The sequence below is a fragment of the Lemur catta genome, chromosome 3 (genome assembly GCF_020740605.2).
Source record: "Lemur catta isolate mLemCat1 chromosome 3, mLemCat1.pri, whole genome shotgun sequence".
NCBI lineage: Eukaryota > Metazoa > Chordata > Mammalia > Primates > Lemuridae > Lemur > Lemur catta.
The window spans coordinates 71,804,283-71,829,573 of NC_059130.1; the positions used below are offsets into that span (position 1 = coordinate 71,804,283).

At 38.5% G+C, this 25,291-nt stretch overlaps 1 protein-coding gene across 2 annotated transcripts in view; it reads left to right on the forward strand.

Annotated features, from left to right (window-relative positions):
* The window catches only part of PTGER3 (prostaglandin E receptor 3), a 190,587-nt gene that overhangs the window by 42,575 nt on the left and 122,721 nt on the right, over positions 1-25,291 (forward strand). The window contains exon 3 of one of the 2 annotated variants that reach the window (XM_045547750.1): positions 24,395-24,486. The exons of the other annotated variant lie outside the window; for it this stretch is intronic. Coding sequence (XP_045403706.1) covers positions 24,395-24,486 — 92 coding nt within the window. The remainder of the gene's footprint in view (positions 1-24,394; positions 24,487-25,291) is intronic. 2 annotated transcript variants of the gene reach the window in all.

A 25,291-nucleotide genomic window follows, 5' to 3' on the forward strand; every position in this document is an offset into this window, starting at 1 on the left:
TACTCCACATCCACACTACTAAATCCTATGCCTTCGGTTGTTAGATGATGGGTATTTATTTATTTATTGCTCAGGAATTACTGTAACAAAGATTAGGTCATACAGATTTTCATACACTTGGGCTTATTAGTGTGTGTGTATGTGTGTATGTATGTGTGTGTGTGTGATATTTATTATTTCTCAAATATGTATTTAAGTTCTTTTACTAAATAAATTTTTATTAAAATATTATGTGTGTCTCTATAAAAAGTCAAATAGCACTACAAGGTTTATTAAGCATGAAACCCATAGTTCTCATTCTAACTCCACCTCCACCACCCTCCCTGCTCTCTATTGGCTACTCCTTCAGCTTATTTTTAGGACATGTTTTTCTATATACCACCATATTTCTAAATGATTTCCTTATGTTGCTATCTCTTGCTTCGTCAACTTTAGACATTACATGTTGATTTTCTATTTTGCTGGATTTAGATCTCTCTTCATCCATTCTCCCATTATAATTATAGCACAATTTTTATTAAATCAATATCCGTTGTTTGCATTTTTACAACAATGTAAATGTCCTGTACTGCTAGATCAGTAGTACCAGTACTGTGATTATGTTTCCTTTCTTTGTTGTAGAGTTAAGAACTCATCAAGTTTTAAATTTGCTTAACTTTTCTTTGTGTCAATGGATAAATCTTAACAGTTTTCCAAGTGCCCAAACCTATCTGACAATCTTTATCCCTTTTGGAATCCAACATTTTTCTGGGTTTCTCTGCTATTCATCCTTTCCTCTCTTTTATTGATAACCTGCTCCCTGGATCCCATGTCCTCCTCTTGCTTGAATTATTCACTCTTTTTTACTACACTTGCTTTAAAATGGGCTTCTTAATAGGAAAAAAAATGTAAGGAACCAAACTCCTAGAAATGAAAAGAGAATGTTTTTAAAGAAACACGAACAATAACAATATTAGTGATAATGACAATAGTGACAGGTATCATTCCATGAGCATCTATACTTTACATATGTTATCAAATTTTCATGCCAATGCCACAAGGTGCTACTATCAGCACTCTCTGGATAAGGAAACTGAGGTTCATGGAGGCTAAATGACTTGACCAAATCCACAGAGTTAGTGAGAAATGAAGCTGGATTTTAAGTGTACTTTGGGGTTAGAATATGATCATTGTATAATCCCCAAGTAAAGAATTAATACTGTGATTATTTTCTGAAGCTTCACGTTTTTCTTTGAGTGCTCTTCTTAAGCCCCGTGGAAGAAAGCCTTTGGCTCTATTATTGATGTCTGGGCATTTTCAAACAGCCAGAAAGAATCGTGGGGAGCAGTAAGAAGTCAGCCTTTCCAATAGTACTGATTAGATTCAGCAAACAATATTCTCACCCAAAAACTGAAAGTCCCTGCATCCAATCTGTGCATACACAAAGTACTACAGCAGACATTCAGACCCGTCCTTGTTAGATCCAGGACCACTTCTGCAATGGAGAGACGACTATTGGTCACCTGGCTTCAGATGGCTGGACAGAAATGCTGCATCTCTACTTCTTGCCCAGGCCTGAGGTTTTTGTTAAAGCTTATCATGATTGGAGTTACTAGATTACATCTTTTTTGGCCCTTTTGTTTTTTGTTTCTTTTTTATTTTTCCTTTTACATTTCCTCTCCAGCCTGTAACTTGGGAGGAGGCTTACTCAGAAGCTGAAAAGCGAAAGGTACTTGTGCTTCCTAATTACAGAGTGACTGACTCTGGGGAGAATCTGTAAAATTCAGGTTCAAAGAGAAAAGAGCAGGCCCTTTTTCAGGGCAACCATTCTGATTACTGTCTCCCCTGCTTAATTTTGAAATTTGTTCTGGCTTCGTCCTGCAAAATACAATGTGGTTTCAGCGTGGAACATATTTTGTCTTTGAGAAAGAGAAAAAAGCCTTGCCCTGTTTTTGAGTCTTCCTCCTCTTCTTGTTAACAGGCAATTCTATGTGGTGCATTTGATGCTTTATTCATTCACCAGTCTTCTCATCAACTGGCTGCTCTCTGATTTCCACAGAACCGGTCAGACTGAATAGAACAGGGCGGAACATTTTGTTCAAGGAAATAAAATCTCAGCATCTCCAAATTCAAATATTATTGTTATCGTTAAGTGAATTCAAAAGGCAACCCATCCATAGCTATATAAACTTGAAAAATTGGTGCATCTTGGAGTTTATCTTTGATCTCATTTCACCCATTCTTTTGACTATTTCAATATAAATGCAATAATAGTCAACAGTTCTCAGCCTTCTCAGGGGTCAATTGACATTTATCAGAATAGATTCAACCCAATTATATGTTTATTGTAATTAACATATGTAATTATATGTAAACATATATGTTTATTACATGTTAATTAATAAATCTTTATTTATTTATTACTGGTCCAAAGTTAACTAAACCAAATCAAATGAGTCATTGCTAAGGGCAAACAGTTGAATGATAAATTCCCACTCAACCTGCCCACTTCCGTACAATTTGCATTAGAAATGGAGCCTGGAGATCTTCATAATGGTTTGTTAATACTAATAGAATTTTTAAAATAATGTAATAATTTATGAACCTAATTTTATGAGAGCAGGTTTTACTAAGAGAATGGCTTCAGAAAAAAAAGTAGCCAAGAATGATTACATTGCTTGGTTTCTTAATCGGAAGCACTGTTCTTCATTTCACTGAATGAAGAATGGTCCACTCAACCTTAGAGGATCATTCCCATTTGCCAAACATAAATGGAAGGGGGAAAGGGGGATATTCTTGGAGACAGGGAGGAGGCAACTAGGATGCCAACTAGGTTAGTAGGATCTCCTTGTGGATGAAAAGTGTCATGGTCAGATCACCTTCAGTGGTGTGAGAATATGTGTTTGGAGTCATATCTGGGATCAAATTTTAGGTTAAGAGCAGTAGAACTTAAGCAAAATTCCTTAAACTCGCTAAGATTTTTGTATCCTTATAGGAAAAATTGGAACTTTTGCACTTATCTTATAGGGTAGCTATGAGAATTAGATGAGGTAATATATGTAAATCTTCCAGAAGAGTGATGGGTACAATAAATATGGAGGGGGTATGGTTGTTGTTGTCATATTAGTAGTGGTAATTGCTGTAGCTGCAAGAGCAATAGTAAATATTTGAAGAATCCAAAAACCATATTCGTAATGTGGAAAAAGATATCCAGGGCCCTATATTAGTTCCTTAATATTATTTTTGGATACTCAAACATATAGCATCTTGTTTGAGAGCATGAAACCTAAGATCAGATGAAATTTGGTGACCCATCCTAGTTCTGTTAATTTATTAGTTGGCTGACCTTAATCAAGTCAATTTTTTCTAGACCTCAGTGTGTTTAGCTATAAATGAAAGTATAAAATAAATGAGAGTATAAAATCCAACATTTGTGTTGGATTTTAGTAGATTTTGATCACTGATTAAACGTGTGATTGGTTGATTTATTTAGTCATTCAAGCATTGTTAATTAGCCCCTATCATGTGAGTCTAGGTCCTGGGGACACTGAGGTTTGTCACTCACAGATTCCAAATTTAAGATTCTGTGATTCTTCAAAGTGAAGTCTCAGTTCTCATTTATTGCAATTAAGACTTAAATATTTTTTCCCAAAGGGTAAATAGCTCTACATTTGCTTTTCATTGTAATTAGAGTATATGCCTTCATGTATACAATTCAAGCAATGCGAAAAGTACCAAGACCAAAGAAAATTTCCCCATACTCCACTTCAAAGTTAACCATTGTTATTGTTTTGATTAATATCCTTTAAAATATTTGTCTTTGCAAGTTTCTCCTCAAACCTGACTGCATCTAGAAACCATGGTGAGCATCTCTCAAATGTTTGAAGGAGTGTCCTGTGAAATAGGGATTTATTCCATATGCCCTGAAAGCTTGACTAAGACTTATGGAATGAAGCTACAGAGAGAAAGAGTTTGTCTTAGTCTAAAGAGGAGCCAGATCAACGTAGCCTAAAGTGGCAGGGCTGCCATGGAAAGTAATGAGTTTCCTGTCACCACAAATGTTCAAGCAGATGCTAGGAAAACCACTAGACAGTTTGCTGTAGAAGGACGGAATACAAATATCTTCTTTAAGGCTTCTTCTAACTCAGAATTCTATGAATCTATGCATCCAACAAGTCATAAAATTGTTGCAATATTTGAATTGGAGTGAGAGAAAGATTTGCCTGAATTTACCTGTTGAATGTAGTGCTCTGCTTTAAGCCTCTTCCTATGTGTCTTATATCCTGATTTATGTGTTACTAAACGTGTTGTTGATGGACCTAATCTCAAAGTTAGCCTTTCAAGTTTCTATACTCATCTTATCAGTTTACAACTTTAAAAAAATTAATCATAAAAACAGCACAAATGGCCGGGCGCGGTGGCTCACTCCTGTAATCCTAGCACTCTGGGAGGCCGAGGCGGGTGGATTGCTCGAGGTCAGGAGTTCGAGACCGGCCTGAGCGAGAGCGAGACCCCGTCTCTACTAAAAATAGAAAGAAATTATCTGGCCAACTAAAAATCTATATAGAAAAAATTAGCCGGGCATAGTGGTGCATGCCTGTAGTCCCAGCTACTCTGAAGGCTGAGGCAGTAGGATCACTTAAGCCCAGGAGTTTGAGGTTGCTGTGAGCTAGGCTGACGCCACGGCACTCATTGTAGCCTGGACAACAAAGCGAGACTCTGTCTCAAAAAAAAAAAAAAAAAAAAAAAAAAAAAAAACAGCACAAATGTTATTAAAAAAAGAGCTTCAGCAACTATTTTCCAGTAGTAAAATCAGAATATCTGGTGACCATTAATAAACAATTACAATTGGATTATCTGATTGTCTTCCTTAAATATGAAAAGCTGCCAAGAATATGAATTTGGTCAAACTCAGCTTATTATCTGCTCTGATCATTTTTCACTATGTGTAAAATATATGTGTATTTAAGAAGAATAAGTTCATCATGAATAACAATCACCAAATTTTTGTAAAACATTACCAAACCTATTATTGTTTTTTTTAAGTTTCATGACCAAGAGAGAAGATAAATGTACTTTAAAATATAGAAACAAATGATTCTGTAGATGTTTAGGGAAGTTTTTAAAGTTTAAAATAACTATAAAGAACAAATATGATCACATAAACAGGGAGGTTTTTGTCTTTTTAAAAAAAATCAATAATGGAATTATTCTTAAAGATGTTGTTTCACCTCAGAGGATGGGACAGAATGAATAATGTTTTTCATATAAGTCAAGCCTAAAGGAAAGGTACTACTTATCTATTCAACATGATCATTAACAGGGTTAGAAATAGTTACCTGTCTTTTAAGGCACAGAATCAGACACTGACATTCTTTTTGGAAGTGATGATATTTCTAGCATCATTAATTGCTCCCGGAAGACATCATTTCAATGTGCCACTGCAACCTAAAATGTTTATAATATCGTCAATAGAAATGCAATGGGTAGCTTTATGGAAGGTGTTTGGGAATTTCAATAAATTTGAGGTCTGGTTTTTTACTTACCAGCCATGTGACTGGGCAGTTTTAAATCTCTTTCAGCTTCTGCTTACGCACCTTTAAATTGGAGATAACAATACATATCTCACAAGATGGCAAAAGCAAATGACATAATACATGTATGAAGCACAGTAGGAACTCAATCATTTATAGGCAATATTAACACGAATTACCTTTACAGAAATACATTTATCGTACCTTCAGGAGTAGTATTAGTTGAATTGTGATGACAATAAAATAATACTAACAACGCTTATAGAACTCTTTAATAGTTTCTGAGGCATTTTAGTTATCTGTAAATTTACTTAATCAAACCTTTTAAGTAGATAAGGAGTATTGCTATTATTCCCATTTTCATAGATGACTAAATTAAGACTAAGACATATATCAAAACACCATGTTGTATACCATAAATATATACAATGTTTGCTTGTCAATTAAAATTATTTTTTTAAAAATGAAAAAAAGACTAAGACTAGCTATAGTGTGTAGTCTCTAGAGTTAGACTTCAGTTCAAATATTAATACTACCTCTACACTGGCTGTAGAATGAGTTTCTTACCCCTTCTAAGCTTCGGTTTTCTCATTTGGAGAGTGGAGACAGTAGTCTGTCCTCAGAAATCTTTGATATTTCCCTAGTGCCCACTATACAAAGCCCAAATGCTTTTACTTATTCAGAGCTCTCAGTATACTGAACCCACCATACCATTCCAGTTTTATCAGCCTTTTGGGAATCCTTTCCCCAAACACATTTTGCAAGTTCACAATTCTGTTCCTATCGTTTTTTATTTATTGTATGTTCTTCTTGAGAAAATTCTACTCATTCATTAAGACCCAGCTCAAACGGCACCTTCTGTAAGAATTTTTCCTTATGCCTGATTCAGAATTAATGATTTTTCTCCCTCGTACATCCATAGTATCTCATTTGTGCCTCTGTGAACCCCTCTCACTGCCTGACTTGTGTTACAGCTGTGTGGGCTGCCAGCTCCCACAGTGGACTGTGAGCTCTTTGAATGGAAGACCACATCTTTTTAATCTTAGTGTACTGGCCCCTCCCATTTCCCCTTCTCCCCAGATCTCCAGTTCCAAGTCAGTGAAGGCTTTGAAGTACAGACACATAATATACATAGAAATATTTATTGATTTTAATATGACCACACAAAATAGTACAAATCACAAAATGCAGAAGAGTCCAAGAAGAGGTTTTAGTTGAAAAAAAATTAAGGTTTACAGACTTACCACATTGCTAGATACAGTATCTAGCACATGTTTTAACAAATAGTTGTTAACTATAGTTAGGAACTGAAATTAGAGATGATGGCCCCCAAACTTTTGCATGCATGTCACTCTTTTCCCTTCCCAGTAAAGGTCCCTTGGTGTCACAGAATGTTAAATTGAATGGGCTATTAGTCTCAGTGAGTGCAACACTTCTTACATAGTTATGCAAGTTTTTGAGGTACTGTGAAGGGAAAACTGTGTTTGCATGGATTCAGATGTTGGTGCAATGGCCCTAGCTGGGGAATGGACAGGCTGAGGGATGATTGTCCAGGTTAAAAGAGGGAAGGGTGGCTGTGGTTAGCTGGAGTAAAGCAGCCTTTGGCTGCAGCATCTGAACAGACTGAGCTTGGATCCCACATCCCTGCTCCCAGCCCATACTGCAACACAGCTGTGAAGTGTGAGGCTGATAAAGAGTGAAAAAACACTTCCCTTCCAAGAACCAAGGCTTTCAAGAGAAATTCTGATGTCCTCCTTTTGGCATGCAAGGAAGTTGAATGCAGGAGCACCAGCTTGCTCCAGGGCTCTGATTGGTTAACACTTGGAAACTCTTTTCTGCTTCTTGCCCTATGCTTATATCACTAGACTACAGTTTACCCATCAGTTGTAGTTAGTACTCACTCTATCTCTCATTCCCTCACTTAGCCAGTTTGTATTCAGCTCCTACTGTCTGCCTATTACTATGCTTGACCATAGCAGGGTACAAATTGCCCTGGAGAAGCAAAGCATGCAAGTAATATTAATTCATCTTAATGACTGAAAAACTCTGAATCACCCTTGAGCAGCTTCCCGAAGACATTCCCGAAAGTGTCTCCTCTGAGCCATTCAGACTACAGAGTTTTCTTCCACTAATTCTCCTTATCTACGGCTCAGGTTTATTAATGAGCTGCAGCAAAAGGAGAGTCTAACACAGTTAGATGTTTTAGCCTAATTGTACAAACTCTAGATTTCTGCCCAAGACCAGTTCACTTTTCAGTACTTGGTGAATTTCTCAGAAAACAAGTATAGGAGTCCTCTAGCTCTAGGTGTCATAAACCCTATCGTAGAGATGTATTCACCAGTGTCCCCTGTGTACACAGGCACTTTACGAAGCAAACCAAAGAGCTAGGAGTTACGAGTCTTGCTCGGTCTCTCTGAGAGATTCCCCTTTAACAGGAACATCATCTGTGATGCATTCTGCCTTCTTGGGGAATGAATAACAAAGGTAGGGCAATGATACTAAAAAAACAAATGAACTAAAGATGAATGTGTTCCACTGTGTAGAAAATGGAAAGTGAGGTTCTTAAGAGAGTATCTGGGGGTTGGAAGAAAAGTAAGCATATCCAGGTGCAACATCCACATTCAGTGTTAGAAGAGGGAGGAATTTAACACTGAGGGACCTCATAGGTACTTTTATTGAAGTAAGAGGTAAAACAAGGTTAATGGAATTTATTTTCAAGAATCTAATGGAATTAATCTCAAAGAGTTGTGCCCAGAGTGGTTTTGTTATTTATGTTGTGGGTCTTGGACACAGTTTTGCTATAGTATAGTATTGTGTGTGTGTGTGTGTGTGTAAGGTAGAATTGGGGAGAAGTGGTAATGGGCTGGATTTTGCACAGTATGTGGCCAGATATCAGCAATCTAGGCTCAAGACCTCTCTTTTATCTGCCATGTTTACCGGGATTTTAATTAGGATTTCATTTAAATAAATGGTTCTGCCTCCAAAAAAAAAAAAACAAAAACAAAAACACCAAAGACAGAAAGCACAAATTTAGTTCAACTGAGACCCAGAAAGTTTAAGTGATTTGTTCAAGGTTATACAACTTCTTAGTGGCAAAGGCAGGATTAGAACTCAGACCATCTAACTCCCAGGCTAACAGCCATCTAGATGATTAAAGAGCAAAGATTCTAAAGCCAGACTACTTGGGTTCCAATCCCGGTTCATTTACTTACTAGCTGTGTGACTGTGGGCAGCACTTAGCCTCCCTGTGGCTCAGCATCTTCATCTGGGAAGACACTCATGGTACCCTCCTCTGGGATTGTGATGAGCATCAAATGAGCTAAAATGTGAAGAGCACTTAGAAAGCAAAAACTAAGTAAGTATGGGCTATTGCTATGGAAAATGCTTTTAATAGCTCCTCTAATTTTATAGGATTCACCATAGAACCTAAAATCATAACATTTTTATTCGTTTGAGCAAGGAGATGGAAGATTCTTTTTAGAAAGTAAATGTATTACCTGGGTAATAATAACACAGTAAGCCACTGACACTTTCTAATGTCTCATAAATAATTATTTTCCATTAGCTCTAGTCACTTAGTATGGTCTTAGAGGAATGGGATGTAGAACAGTTAAGCTTTAATGATGAGTTGGGGTTAAGATTTCTTTAGAGAAACCTGGGAAAGGTATGAAGGTTGGGAGGGGGCATGTTAGGGGAAAAGACTGATGCCTAAAACAATTGTGACCCTTTGAAAATTCTCTTCTGCACCTGCCTTGGAGACAGGCACAGAATGAACCTCCATGTGGTCCCCGGAAAGGACTGGTGTTAGTATCTCTGTGTTCTCACTTCCTGTATACGTTCTCCTCTCCCTTCTCACTCCACATATTAATACAAGGGCTGTCCGGAAAATATCCAGCCACATAACCATTCTCGTTACATTAACAATGGCTGGATATTTTCCGGATAGCCCTCGTGTGTTCTCTACTCCCTAACCTCTGGCCCAGATGGTATAACGAAAGAAGCAGTGGAAAAGAAAATAAATAAAGCAAGTTTAGAAGGAAAGACAGATGATAAGAGAGGAGAAATCTCACCAGGGATGGTGAGTGGAGGGTAGGTGGAGTTTTCAAGAGGGGAGTAGCGAGATGGAATTGCAGTATCCACTCCTCTTTCCCACGTTTCCTTAGACTGTCAGAAGTGTGAGGGCAGGGCCAAGATCTGAGTTCATGTTTTTATAGAGTGTGTGTGTTAGTGGGGGCATTGAGTAGGGTTTAGGGTTAGGTGACTATTAATCAATGGCAGCCCAGGGTCACCTAGATGCACATTGGAAGGGAGCCTATGAAGTGAATCACAGTTCAGAAGGCAGTTCTTGACAATGAAATTCAGATAACTTGCTTTCTTTTGAGCAAGAAATTCAATTTCTCCTTCACTATCTGTGAAATGGAAATATAACATTTTTCATTCTGTTCCAGGCAAATGTTAATGATTCATAGATAATCTAGTGTTAATACTGCTGTTAATCTCTGCATTATAAATATGATTATGGAGTGGTACACATCAGTTAAATACTTAAGTTCCATTGACTGGTAATAGTTCTTTAATAATTCAGAAGGCACTTCAATATTTTGTAGGTCCAGGGTCATATGTATGATCATTGATAATTGTTCAATGCTGTGAAAATAAATTCTGCTATGCGAAATGTCTGGGTGCTTGATTCTAGGTTAAAGGGAATTTGCTGCACATAGCATTTAGATTTCAACCAGTAAGTGACAATCCTAACTGCTCAGTCTTCTATAATTAGCTAATAAATTTGTTTTTATTTTCAGTGTCTGTCCCAAGTGCATCTTCTGTGCTGGGTTCAAAAGAAGCAGTTGTGAGTTAGCCAAATACTTATTCCTAATGATATTCATTTAGCCTAAATACTTGCATACATGTAGCTCATAAAAACTCAAGATATCATATAAACAAAATTCTACAGAACCATGAAAGTGAGAGGTAGAGAAAAGAAGTTAATATGGGCAAAAAAGAGTCACTTCTTAAGCTAATTATCCCAGAAAACTGAAAACAGAGTGCCTCTCCCAGTCAAACATAAGAGAACAGCAAAATGATTTTAATAACAATGATAACACTTTGACATGCATTTATTTTATTTGATTATCCCAACTTCCTTATGAGGGAAATGGAGCTGATATTTAACATTATTATTATCCTCACATCATAGATAAGGAAACCAAGCTTTATAAAATTTAAACAACCTTTACGGGCTTATAGTGAGTTAGGATTCAAGCCTCGTTTTTCTGATTTCAATTCAGAGCTCTTTCCAAGGCTACTATACTGTGTAAACACAGTATGGGGAGAGGGTAGATTTGCATTACTCAGTACTATGATGCTATGCCATTTCTTCTTTTTGAAAATACCAAAATATTGTACAAGTCTTGGGAAAATTACATACAAACAATTTGAAATCATCTTTGAACTTCTGGGCATGATATATATTAGAGCCCAATAAAACCAGTCTCCTTATGTCAACTCCTGAAGTCTTGGGGACAGAAAATTTTAGGTAAATAACTTCATTTAGGCTAGCTATGACAAAAGCTTTTAGTTTCCTTTTATTAATTTGGCTTCTCTTTGCATTACTTTAGGTTTTTTCTTGACAACTGCTTAGAATTTATTCTGGCTGATAAGATGGCTTTATCTGTGTGTTAGGTTTTGGTCAGCTTCAGAAAAAACAAAATAACAATGGCTAGATTAACATAGAAGGGGCCAAGTGCAGTGGTTTATGCCTGTAATTCCAGCACTTTGGGAGGCTGAGGCAGAGGCAGGATTGCTTGAAGCCAGAAGTTTGAGACCAGCTTGGGCAATATAGCAAGACCATGTCTCTATAAAAAAATGTAAATGTTAACTGAGCAAGGTGGTGCATGCCTGTAGTCTTAGCTACTCAGAAGGCTGAAGCAAAAGGATCCCTTGAACCCAGGAGTTCAAGGCTGCGGTGAGTTACGCCACTGCACTCCAGCCTGGGAGAAAGAGTGAGACCTGTTTAAAAGAAAGGAAGAAGGAAAGAAAGAAAGAAAGAAAGAGAGAGAGAAAGAAAGAAAGGAAGGAAGGAAGGAAGGAAGGAAGGAAGGAAGGAAGGAAGGAAGGAAGGAAGGAAGGAAGGAAGGAAGGAAGGAAAGAAAGGAAGAAAGAAAGGAAGAAAGAAAGAAAAAAAAAGAACTTAGAAGGTTATCTCTCTCTTAGAAGGCTATATAAATTCTTAGGTCATATAAAAGGTTGTCTTTCTCTTAGAAGGTTATATAAATTCTGGATGTAATCAGTCCGGGACTGAGCCACTTCCTAATTATCAGAGATTGAAGCCATTTCTAGCTGTCACTGTTAGTGCCTCGCAGGCCAATATGGTTGCTTGAGCTCCAGCCATTAGTCTGCCTTCTGGTCAGTAGGGTGTGCCTCTTCCCATTAAGGAGACTTCCCAGAAGTCTTATCTCTTCTGCTTCAAATAATCACCAGAATTTAGTCACACGACCATACCTAACTGAGAGGGAGTCTGGAAATGCAGTGTTTTCTTTGGTGCCCAGCTCATAATCAGGGCTTTGTTAAAAAAACAGGGGGAGAGTGGATACTAGGAAGTAACTGGCAATCTCTGCACAATCAGAGGATGGTTCCTTATTTTATATACCTGTATTTCATGACTTTTTAAATGTCTTTTTTCTGTGTGCATCATTTTATGTCAGAGAGGTTTTGCCTGAGGATCATAGTTATTATATTACTAAGAGCATGAGAAGCTGAATAATACATAATTTGCTGTATGTAAAGTTAAGCAATTGGCTTTTTAACCACTTTTATATGAGATCTAGATTCCAAATGGCCATATTGTGACTAGTGGGGATTTAGTCATTTTTATTTCTATGCTCTCATCACTTAGAGATATGTGACTGCGTTGTGCATGTTGACTCCTCATAATCACTAAATACATACAATTTACACTACATGGTATTGTTTCATCATATAGTTTATAAAATTTTTATTGGTGATGAGTCAAGATTTTTTTAATGCATAGCGCAGTGCATATGCACAAAAGACATGTAATCAATGAGTGCTAAATTGAATTGACCTTCACTACTCAGCTGAATTTATTTATTGGATACGTAAAAGACCCTTTATAGCTTCTGCTAGTATCCTATCATTATTTCATGACAGTGTTAAACTAGCTCTGATTTAATTTAATTGTATTGGATAGTTGTGGATTATCCTATGCATAGCAGGGACCACAGGGAACCAATTACTTCTCAGCTATGTAAGTGTGTTGCCCCAGACCGTGACCACACCTGCAGCTTCAGGGACCAGGAAATCCTCCAGAACCCTGCCATGCATAGAGATGAATCAAATCAGCTGTGCCCTGAAGAATAAGGCTTGCTTTAACATAAAATTCATTATCTAGTGCAATTACCATATTTCTGATAGTCTTTAATCTTATTTAATCCCTCTCAACTATTGTGGTCATATACTATGAGTGCATTTAATTATTTTCTTTTTATCTGAGCTATATTTCCTGTAATTTACCTTGTAAAAACTGTAGACAAAATTGCAATGAGACCTGTGATTGACTCTGTCCTATTACCCATTATACAACAGAACACAACTTACACCTTTTATTAGACTTAATTTGTCTTTAGACATATATTCCTGACTTGTTTGGAATTAAGATGGGTTTGTTTTATTAGCCATCTTGGGCACTATTTCAATTTCCTTTCTGGTCACCTTTATAATACATCACACTGGAAAAGAAAACACTGAGATTCACAGATTTCTAAAGGACATTACCCTTTATTTAGTGCCATTGTAACTGTTTGACTCTTAGATTTTCTATCTTTGCAAAAAATTGTACAATCTACAACTGAGGTGGTAATACAATTACAGTAAATAGTAAATGTAAAATTAATACAATTTTAGGTATTTAAAAATGTCTGCTTTAAAATTTTCTATATATTATAAAACAAAACTTCCTTGTAAATTCTTGTTCTCTGGTGGCTGGGGCAGGAGCTAGGAAGTGGGAGAGTAGGAGAGATAAGGAAAGACAGGCTCCTAAACTTGCAGTTGAAGGTGTATTGTCCATCTGTTTTTTCTCAACTTGAGTTAACTCAATCTCTTTGAGGCAGATATTCTACCTTTCGGGTTTTCTCCCAGTACCTCTTCCCTTAGCCAAGATGGCATCTATGTGAAAGAAAAAGCTGACATCCTCTCAGGATAGTGGGGGCAGGGGAGGGGAGGCAGCTTATTCACATGTAGGTCTTGATCCTGCCCTTTCTTGCCCAGTTGCTAGACAGCCGTTGGCGGCCACTGTTGATTTCAGAGCTGGAAACCTGTGAACTGTTCCCTCAGCATGTTGTAGCCCCGTGGTCCTGCTTTGCTGACTCAGCCCACTGCAGTCTCACTGGCACAGAAGAGCCTGGAGGCACAGCCCACCTCCTTCCTCCAGACATTGCCTTGGGCACTTCCTTTCATGGGATCTGCCATCTCTGCCAGGGCATCACCTTGGCCGGAATCATAGCAGCTCCATGGCAGCCCCTCTAGGGTTCAGCTTTCCACTGTCTTCCATAGACCCCAGGGAGAGTGCAGGGAGGGTAGAGGGGACTCAGGGAATCGTCACCGGCCCCCTCTTTCATGCTCACACACATGTGCCGTGACACCTTGTGAGCCTGTGTACTCAATGGGTTGTGGCCATTCCTTCTTTCTATTTGGGGTTTCTATTCTTGTTCCCCCACTTCTGGGTTTTGATACTGAGGCAGTTGTGATGGAGAAGGAGGGACATCATCTCCTGTTTCTCTTCCTATATTGTCCCCTCCTCCTAGCACTGAAAAGACTTTTGTCTGCAAAGACCCCTCCATGCAAAAGTTTATTCCTTTTGCTCAAGCTGGCATTTGTTTTTCCAGTTCCTTGGGGCTATAACACGATGGAAATGTTTCCATGAGAGTAGGGCGGGAACTGGAGACAACATTGTCACCAATTCAAGAAAATATATTAGGAGATTTTTAAAGATTTAGAGAATAGTTTTGTTGTCTCACCCAAATACCTTTCTGATTTTTCTGAACTGTACAACTTAATTCTTAACTGTCTTTAAAAAATATTTCTTTTTTCTTATTTTTTTTCTTTAAGTTGATAACTAGAATGTGACTTCCTGGGATGCCCTTATTGTTTTATTAGTAGAGCAATTTTGAAGAGTTAAAATAATTTTGTTATTTTAATTAGTTTAACAATGTTATTATTTAAATGACTTACCCACATAGCAAATAGCTACAACAGCTAAGCCAAACAGTACTGTTTGTCTAATAGCAGCAATTTCCAAGACTCAGCCCAGTGGTTATGTGCATTAATAGGCCAGTTCAGGCTCTCCATGGCAGTAAGTCCCTGGGGCCTAGGATCTTTCAGGAACCAGTCTCAGGTTAAAGTCTACTCCCAGGGATATGGCTGTATCTTCCTAGTTCTGAGAGCCAGGAAACTGCAGTTGTGGAATAAACCAACCAAATTCAATGAATCGGAAAGTGGCAGAGATGGTTCACGGAAGTCTCTGGATTACTGCATTGTTGACACCAATAGTTGTTTTTCCTTTTGTATGGTTTACCTTTATAGAGCTGGGGAGCATATAAAAGATAATGCAGGATGTGAATTTGACCAGGTGTACATGTTTATCACCAAGCTTAAAGAAAAAAAAATCTCCTACATATAAAGTGCATTCTAAATCACCCAGCAAATAGTAACTGGTGTCACTCTGTGTCTGGCATCATGCTGGGCTCTTTGGAGTCACAGAATATTTATAATATAGGCCCTGATTTCAAAGAGCTAGAGTCTTGTTGAAAAGATCATTCATTCATTCATCAGATATTTATTGAGCTCATGCTTAGTGCCAGGCACTGTGATATGTGGCATAGAATAGAAACAAGATTGATAGGAACCCTGCCTCCATGGGACTTATAATCAAGTGGCACTGATATTCAATAAGTGACTCTGGATGTATCCAGATATCCCTAATTCTAGCCATAGGGAGTTCTTTTCCTTTAAGATCAAACAAAAAAACTCAAGCACATTCTGGATGACTTCATGAGGTGCAGTCCCTCCTGAATCCTCTGATGACTCCAGGGAGTGCTTGATTCTGGCTGTCACTTGGCAGGTCTCACTCTGGACAGCTGCTTTGCATTTCCATGAGTCCCTTCAGCCTTTCTCTGGCCTATGTTTCTAGGTGGCTGTCCTCTCTCCACAGTGCTTCGTACCCAGCTGTCTGTGAGCCTTTCTTTCTATTCTCTGAGGCTCCACCCACATAAAGCTCTTCTTTGATTTATGTAGTCTCTTTTTAAAAATTTTACTATTTATTTTATTTTTAATTGACAAATAATTATTGTATATATTCCATGTTTACGGGGTACAATGTGATGTGCCAATATATGTTTAGACTGTGAAATGATTAAATCAAGCTAAATGACAAACCCATCACCTTTTTGTAAGAGTCTTTACCCAGAGCTTCACCTGAGGCAGGGGTCAATGGGAAGGAGGAAGTGAAAAAACAGAGTGGAATTTAAAACCAGAGATAACTGCTAATGTTTATTGACTGTTCCCTTTCATAGACGTCCACAAATGGACATTATCTTTCTTAGCTCTGCTGATATGGGGAGGGACGGAGAGAGAGGAATGAAGGTGGACAGGTGGACAGGAGTCTCGTGAGCTATAAAATAGATTTTGGCTTTATTCTACGGATAATAGGAAATAACAAGCAATTTTACAAAGCACATGTGTGGGGATGTTTGTGTATGTATGTGTGTGATGACCAGGTTTTCTTTAAAAACAACTGTGTGAAGAATGACTTAGCTAACAGTATCAGGTGGTATATGCTAGATGCTAAATGAGCAGGAGCGGTGGTGTGTACCGATGTTTTCCCTCCCAAATGTAGGTCTGTTGGACATCAGGAATTCCTTCCCAGGGTCCCAGGAGGGAGGAATACTGCAGTGCAATCACAAATGACGTTCCCAAAGTGGGAAGCAGCAGAGATAAGACTGAGCTAATTTATGAAGCAGCAGCTAATTTATGTGTGATTATGCTCACTGTTATAAGTATACCTGGTAAAAGAATTTCATGAAGGAAAAGTTCCTACTGAGCTTGTCTCAGATGCAGATGTACAGTGAAGCTGAGGAAACTCAAGTTTTAAAGTCTGTCACTCGTCCAGGCCTTTTCCTAGGCCCTGGACCTGGTTTTGTGTTCATTTTATTAAAGAAAGTTGTATATGGTTCAGGTCCCACAAAACCTTGATCCACGTCTGCCTGGTATGGTACCCAGGTATTCATGGAGAAAGTGGGATTTGAACTAGCCCTTGAAAGAAAATTAGTCTGTGCATATGTCAAAAAGAATGGAAGTCCGTTTTGAATGAGGATGACTGTGCGTAGGGTGCGTTAGAGGGCTATGATTTGATTGATTAGCACTGGAATCACTAAAGTATGGATAAAATTCCCCAACTCATCATCATCTAAGGTGCCTGCATTGCTTAGTTATTCAGGTTCTTTGGGGTGTAAGAAATAGACCACCACTTAGCTCAACAAGAGGAGGCCTATTATACCGGAATACAGCGTTATGGCCTGCAGTGTGCAGGCTGGAGTTGGAGGGTCAATCAGGATCCCAAGAATCTACAACTGGAATAAATGAAATTTCATGCCTGTCCTCCACCATGATTGGACGTAGATATTTTCCACTTGTCATAACTGTGTTTCTTTTAATAACCGTTTATTCTTTCTCTCCACTGTCAGCATAATTGTTAACTTCATAATCTGCTTTCTCATGGCTCTGATCCTGATGCTATCTTCATTTTCTTGACATTTCCAAATTCAGATTCTCATGAGAGGAACTCTCTTCCTTGTCAGCTCATTGTTCCTTGACTGGCAGAGTCATAGGTCAATGGCTAACCTGTAGCTTGAGTTTGCAAACCTTTTCCAATCAGGTGTGTCTGGGATGTACAGAATCTTTGCATGAAATGTGGTGACCTATGGTTGTCCCTTCAGCTGGGGTTTTGGGCCAGGGAATTTCCCTTTTAAGGCCCCATCAGTGAGGCCTGCATAGTAAATGTAGCTGAAATAGTAATAGCTAATTCTTCTGAGCTTTGTGTCGCTGTGTTAGGTTCTGTTCTGAGCTCTGCCACATGCAATAACCCTTTTAATCCTACTAACAATCTTAGAGGGTAGTTACTATCATTATCCCCATTTGACCCAGGAGGAAACTGAGGCCCAGCAAGTTCAAGTAACTTGCTCCAAGTCACATAGCTAATAACTGGTGGAACCAGGATTCTAGCTGGGCAGTATGATCTCAAGTTTACTGTCTTCTATGCCATGTGGCCAAATGTAGGATTTTATGAAGGATGGGTTATAGCAAAGACTAGAGGCAGAAAAAATCACTTTCTAAAGGAGGAGGCTTTATCAACACAATGGGTGGATAGTAAAGGAGGAACTAAGTGGTTAGGAAAGAAAACATTCTCAGGCACATATTAAAAAACCCAAGAACCACTCACTTATATTTAGTAATAAGTTGGAATAGGGACATATTGTATGTGCCCTCCTAAAGAAAAACAGCTAGTTGGAGAAGAAATGAAAACTTTCCTAGTAGTAGAATAATTACTGACTGTTCAGAAAAAAAATATCTAAAGATTTTATCAAATGCTATGGAAGAAGCTATTGTATATTCTTCCTTACAGAGAAGCATTAAAGCATTAAAATTTTCCTGCCTCTTAATACCCCCCACAAAAGGCTGGTTAGACTTTTAATGTATTTAGAAACTCTCACTTTTCATTTATATAATGTGGGTCAGAATTTTGGAGGAAGAACTTCTTATTTATTATTTTGTAGCATGAAGTAAAGAACATTTCTGGATGGCACATCTTCAGTATTGACATCCAAGCTTTTCAGAGTCTTTCGGGGACCCAGACAGGACAGCATATGTGCCAGGCAATGTCATAGGTGTGGTAGTGGTGTGGACAATTTTCCGTGGGAGACTGAGGAGCAACTATTTCTCCTCAGGAAGCTGGGGAGGTACTTTATACAGGGGCATTTTTTAATATTTGATCTTTCTTCTCATCTTAGGTTTTTGGCTATCAATCATCAGTTTGTCATTCCCCAAAGTTGTGTCAAAGTCTTAGACTTGTTTGAGTGGAGTAGCAGTTCTGTTTCTCCAATTGCTGTCCAGCCCTATCCGATCTTAGTCCCAAAGCAAAACATCCATTGTAGCCACCTGGATGTGCTCACTGTCTTGGACTCTCAGTCATTCAAGCCTTCGCCCTCTTCCCTGCCAGTCCTTCTTTTCCTATCCTTTACCGCCTTATGAAAACTCAGCCCCACTAAATTGCTTTTATATTTCCCCTTTCTCTGAATTCTTAAGGCTTCTACAACCTATGTACTATTGTAAGGAAACCAGTTCCTGAAACTGTATTTCAGTTCTATTCTCCTTAGAATGTATTTTAATGCTTTAGAAGGGGAAAAACATAGAACCCTCTTAAAAGACCAAGACTCAAACAGAAGTACTGAAGGTCACAAAGGCTAGTAATAGTATAATCTTTTTGGACTGTGAGGCTGTAAAAATCCCAAAAGATGAAATTATATAAGGAGAAGGTTGTAAAACATTAGAGCCTTTAATATAGTTCAAGTTGCTCAGAGTCTCAGGGAGAGCCGTGAGAGTGATCTTTAGAAGGAGAGGTCCCGGCCTACCCACTTCATTTCTCTAGGCGGTTTGAACTCTGAGAAGAGAGATAAGAAGGGAAGGAAACCTTGGAGAGTAAGAAGGGGAAACCGTTTCTTCTTGTTGTTAGTGTGATAGAGCAGGCCCCGGAGTAGAAATGACGGCTCACTCTCAAAAGAGTAGCAAGTAAATAATGACAATAGATAATGTGCCAGCTGGACCCATTTCCTCAGAATGTTGCTGAGGTTGCATATCTAGCTTCATCCTCTATACAGAATAATTAAGTAATTCATTTTTTCCCCTAGAAAGTAATCTTTTCAAAGTTAAATAATGAATTAGGCAGGCACCAAAGGTCTAGTTTCTAGTTCTGGTTCTAGGTCTAGATTTGAGCAAGTTACTTAACTTCATTGAGCTTTAATTTTTTTTTTCACCTATGAAATGGATATTTCATAGTATCTACTCACAGACACTGCACATAAAATACTTAGAAATCGTTCATTCAGACATCGCATAGTAATGAAGCTGTACTGCGGCAGACTCTGACCTAGTCTCTGAGAGTCCATCAGCAAACAAAAATCTCTCCCCGTGTGGGGCTCATCGAGTAGCAGAAATGACCAGGTCACATGTTACAGTTTTTCACTCTGCTCAGTTATTCACACCTTTCTTTTCTTTGTTTCTTTGTTGTTTTTTTTTTTAATGAAACAAGCATTTGCTAAATAACATATGCTCTGGGGTGCTTACGGTGGATTAAATCTTCAAATCTATTATTGCACCTGGTGATGGAGGAGAAATAGGAAGCTGGATTTCAGATAAGACTTTGCAGCACACTAGCTTTGTGACTATAGAAAAGAAAACTTGGCCTCATATCCTCCTCTGTAAACGAGAGAGTTGGATTACATGATTTCCAATGCTCCTTTTAGATTTAAAATGTGCAGTTTTGTTTACTCCCACAGGGATCACCACCCTCATGATGGCAGCTGGCATGGTGCCTGAGAAGAACTTGCCAGCACTCAGGATATGCCCTGCAAATTCCAGCAAATTAGATGATGGCAAACATGCTATACTCTGGCGTGTGATTATGTGCCATTTTCTATCATTTGTTGTTATTTCAATTGTTTTCCTACTATAGTGCATATTCCTTCAAAACAGACAGCAGGAAGTGCATAATATATATTATGGTCTGTATCAGAAAAGACTCCTTTGTTTTCAGAAGCCTGGATTTGCACTTTAACCTTCTAAAGTTATCTATATATTTCCCCTGTAAGTCAAATTCTGCCCCTACTACCTTATATGTTTTATTTATTAATTCAACCAATTAACCCCTTTTTAGATACCATGAAAATATAAAATTTAGTTCAGCCATAATCGAAATGATTGTTCATTCCACATTAATGAGGTTTTATTATGCTTGTTTTAAAAAAAGAGAGACAAGTTTATAAATATCAGAGCTTAATGTGCAGTACAGTATAGCTAGCATGAGTACTACAATACCACAGTTGAGGGCACAAACCTAAAATTTCCAAGAGACTAGTTTTATTAGCATACGTGTGAAAACCAATTATAGGGGGTTGGAGCAAGTGAGGCAGTAGAGTGTGGTTAGCACATGTGTTCTGCAACCAGACTGCTTGCAACTGACTCCAAACTCTGCCACGTACCTGTGGGTGAGTCTGGGCAAGTTACTTAACCTATCTTTGCCTCAGTTTCCTCATATGTCAAGGGCAGATGATAATAGTACCAAATATAAAGAATTAAATGAATTAATACTTTATAATGAAGTACTGTATAGTTCTGTTCACTTGTGTAGAAGGAAGAGGAAATAGGAGGAGCAGGGACTATGTATCGCTTAGAGAAGCTAGTGGTAAAGGGAGGCGAAAGATGGGACTGCACTTACAGGAAAGGGTAGAGTCCAGTGGTCAAGCACAGGTGTTTCTGTGTATTTTGTTTCCTAAGATACGGGAGGCCTACGCACATTTGCAAGTGGATGGAAAGGAGCCAGTGGACAGGAAGATAGAAGAGGGCGGGGGAAGTTGTGGGAGCAGGACGATCTGTAACAAGGATGTGGGTAACTAGAGGTGATGGGAGGGGATTCCAGGATGGTTTTCTCATTGTTCCTTCAAAATCCAGCTGGCCTTTAGAATATGTCACAAATCTGACATTGAAATTCTGAAGGCACAGACCATGACAGTCCTCAGTTGTTTAGGATCAGGCGGTGGATGGGGTGAGTTAGTGGGCTGATGTGGGTGAGCAGAGGGAACGCTCAATGACATGATGAAAAGTAGCTACAGCCCTGGAGTGTAGCTGCATCATTCTGGAAGGAACCTCGCAGACAGGCTAGCACCGTGTGCAGCACACAGTGTGGCTCTGCAGACACGGGCATCAGGCATCCCCAGCCAAGGCAAACACAGCCACAGGCTCCACACAGGAGCCACGGCAGATGCCACACAAAGGGGCTGCATTCAGGGGTCTGTGGAGTGACCACTTAAACATCAGTATTTATCAAATTGCCACAGGAAATAATTTGGTCCAAGAGTCAAATTCAAATTGCAAGACCACTCCCCCCTCCACACACATACACACGTAGTCGGCACTATCTGAAACTGAATTTTTTTAAAAATCTTGAAATATGGCTTAGTAGATAAAATTGCTTTTTCTAGAACTCTTGATCTCTCATATCTAGAGAGAAGACAAGCTTTGCTAGTAGATTGGATGTCATATATTTGGCAATTTGGGGAGAACACAGCAGGGCTGTGAGCTTAGTTGAAACGAGAGGAAAAGGATGTATTTGAAGCAGGAAGGCCTTGGGAAGGAAAATCTTCATGGTGGCAAGAGCTGAGGTGTCTAAGAGAGGCCTGTGAGTACCTGCCCATCCCACACTCTCAGGAAGGGCCATACTTGGTGTGAATGAAAGTCAATGTATTAAAGGGGTTAAGAATTAAATGGAATTAAATGCAAAGGGGTTTGGCATCACCTGACACACGGTAGGCTTTATTCTTTAGCAGTGGGAAACTTTAAGAGATATGTATGATTTGCTGAGGTTTTCCTTGGAAACAGTATGAAGGATGTATTAGAGAGAAGGGAACTCGGGTCAGAAACAGTAGTATGAAGGCCATTATGAGGTTAAATCATATATAATTTCCAACAGACAACTGTTTTTAACAAACAGAATTTATTTTTTAGAGTAATCCACAGCGGAATTGAGCAGAAGGTAGGGAGATTTCCCCCACACGTGTGTAGCCTCCCCCTTTATCAACATCCTCCAGCAGATGTTTGTTACTATTGAGGAACCATATTGACACATCATTATCATCCAAAGTCCATAGTCTACATTAGGGTTCACTCTTGGAGTTGTACATTCTATTGGCTAGGAAAAATGAATAATGACATGTCTACCATTATAGAATCGTACAGAATAGTTTTACAGCCCTCAGAATCCTCTGTGCTCCACAGACAGTGCAGTAAGGAAGCATACCATCCTTCAGAACTCCTGGCTTTTCACAAATTATCTTGCATCATTTCTTTAGTTCTTCCCGGCCCCACCCCTGACTATTGGACATTGGGCAGGCGTATAATATTCAAAATGCATCTGGTACTAAAGTTTAACTTACAGATAATCCAAGCACAAGGGCATTTACTTGGTTAAATCAGTCTAAACAAGAACCAAGAAGCCTAGTGTCAGGAAGAGAAATCTAGTCAGCTAAGGCAGGAACTTATCCTGACCAGATTGTCTTTAGAGTACAGGGAATCTTCTTATACAGGAATACAGAGAGGCTCTCAAAGTCTTGCAGAATAAATAAGAAAACTTGTTTTTCTTTCTCCCTAAGTCTGGCCACTCTTCTAGAGCTATAATAGTTATGTGGAAAAGTGTCACTAAACTTTTTCTGTTTGCTCTTAAATAGATTTTGGCCAAAATGTAATTTTTACCACAAAGAAAACATATTATTTTATGATCCTTCAAGCAGCACTGCTTTCTAAAACAGACATTCATTTGCTTAACACTGTAAAGAAATGGAAAACTACACGTCTGTCTGGACAATTTATGTAATGCCATGCCACTTAGGAGGGCCATGCTGTTTAAGATGATCTTAAATTTTTGAGGGAAAAAAAGGACACTAGGAAGCCAATAAAAAAGACTGAATAAACATTGAATTTTATTTCTTTCTGCTTTTCTTATAACAATTTATTATAAAATTTTATTTCATTCTGCTTTTTCTTATAGGAGAATTACTGAGAAATATATAAAAAGGAAATATTTTTTTGGCTATGATAGTCAATGAATTTAGGCTATAATTTAGAGAATGCTGCTGAGGGATGGGCCTCAGGACCAGTTACACAGCATCATCCACTGAAACCACAAATACTTACTGACCATGACTTATGTGCCAGACATGGTTCCTGCTCTCACAAAGCTTATAGCTTAGATACAGTGACAAATATTCAATAACTGATCATACAAATAACTGTTAATTTCAAACTACATGAGTTCCTGAAAAGAAAAATAGTGAATGTCACACAGTGGAGAGCCAGTTCTAGTCAATGGCATGTTCCCTGAGGAAGTGATTTTCCAAATTGAGATCTGTAAGATGAATAGAAATTAGCCAGGTGATGAAGGAATGGAAGAGTGCTCCAGGCAGCAGAAACTGCAGGTGCAAAGGCCCTGAGGTAGAAAGGAGGATGATACTGTTCATAATGTTCAAAGGTGGCTAATGCAGTCTAAGCACATAAGAGCAAAAGAGCAAAAGGTTTGAAATGAAACTGGAATTGCAGCCTGAGGCCATATTAAACAGGGCCTTTGATGTCATGTTAAGAATTCTGGTCTTTATCCTAGAGCAATGGGCTGGAAAGTGATTGAATTAGATTTGCCTTCACCAATCATTTGAGGTGAATGAGTTTTTATTCAACATTGAACAAGTGCTGTGATAACTTCTCTGGGAATTTACAAGTCATATCGGACATGGTCTCTGCTCTCATGTAATATTTGTTGTAGCAGTGTAGGAGAAAACAAGTGTGAGTCAAAGCATGAAGGTAGGAATGAGATCGTCTTGGGAAGATAATACCTAAACATCTTTATTTGCTTGATCACAGCCATGATGAGTTAACGTGTGGGTTTTGGTTTTGCTTTTCTTTTAAAATGTTAAAGGAAGTGTCATCTGACAAAAGGGAATCATAATCAATAATTCTGCCCACTGAAACCCTCTGTCTGTTCACAGATCAGGTACCACACAAACAACTATGCATCCAGCTCCACCTCCTTACCCCACCAGTGTTCCTCAACCTTGATGTGGAGCGACCATTTGGAAAGGTGAGATTCAGTAGCTGCCTGGATTCACAGCATAGCCTCCCTGACCTCTCTATTCTCAACTGAGCTCATGCTACAAAGGCAGAATATCTCTAAGAACTAAAATGCAAATTAAGGATACACATCTGATTAAGGAGTATTGGAAGCCTTAGAGGAGCTGTTGTTTTTAAAACTACTTCTTAAATCTCCTCCAACTAGGAGCTTTTTGAGACTGGCTCCAGTCTAGTCTTGTGACTGATCAACTCACTTGCCATCAAAGAGTCTGCATGTCACTGATTTTTCATAGTAAGGACAGTCTCCAGGAGTATTTTAAAGCTAAGCTACTCCAGTTTTAATTAGACATCAGACTCCAGTGTGTTCACCACGTGGAGCACACTCTAGGCTCTGCTTTTGATTAGATTTGTTTTGTATAAAACATGTCCTTCCATGAATGAACATTCTAGAAGGCAGAACATAATTGTGTGTGATTGGCCGTATCAAATTTCAACCTCCTTCAAACACTTCTTTTTGATATTTCAGTTAGTGACTGTAGGGTTAATTGAGTGAAACATCTGCTGAGTATTACTGCATTGTGAATTTTTTTTTTTTAAGAAAGAATGTAAAAAGGTTTAATTATTTTTTCAAAGATAGCACAATTGACTTATCAAATAAATTGAACTCTTCATTTTAATGGAAAGTCAACCTGCTCATTTTATTTTATTCTCTGGGTAATGTCGGATACAAGTTGTTATCATGGATGTGGACATTGACATTCAAGCAGCTGAATTTCTTTGGCTATTTGTCCTCCCCTGGTTGAAGTAGCTGAGAG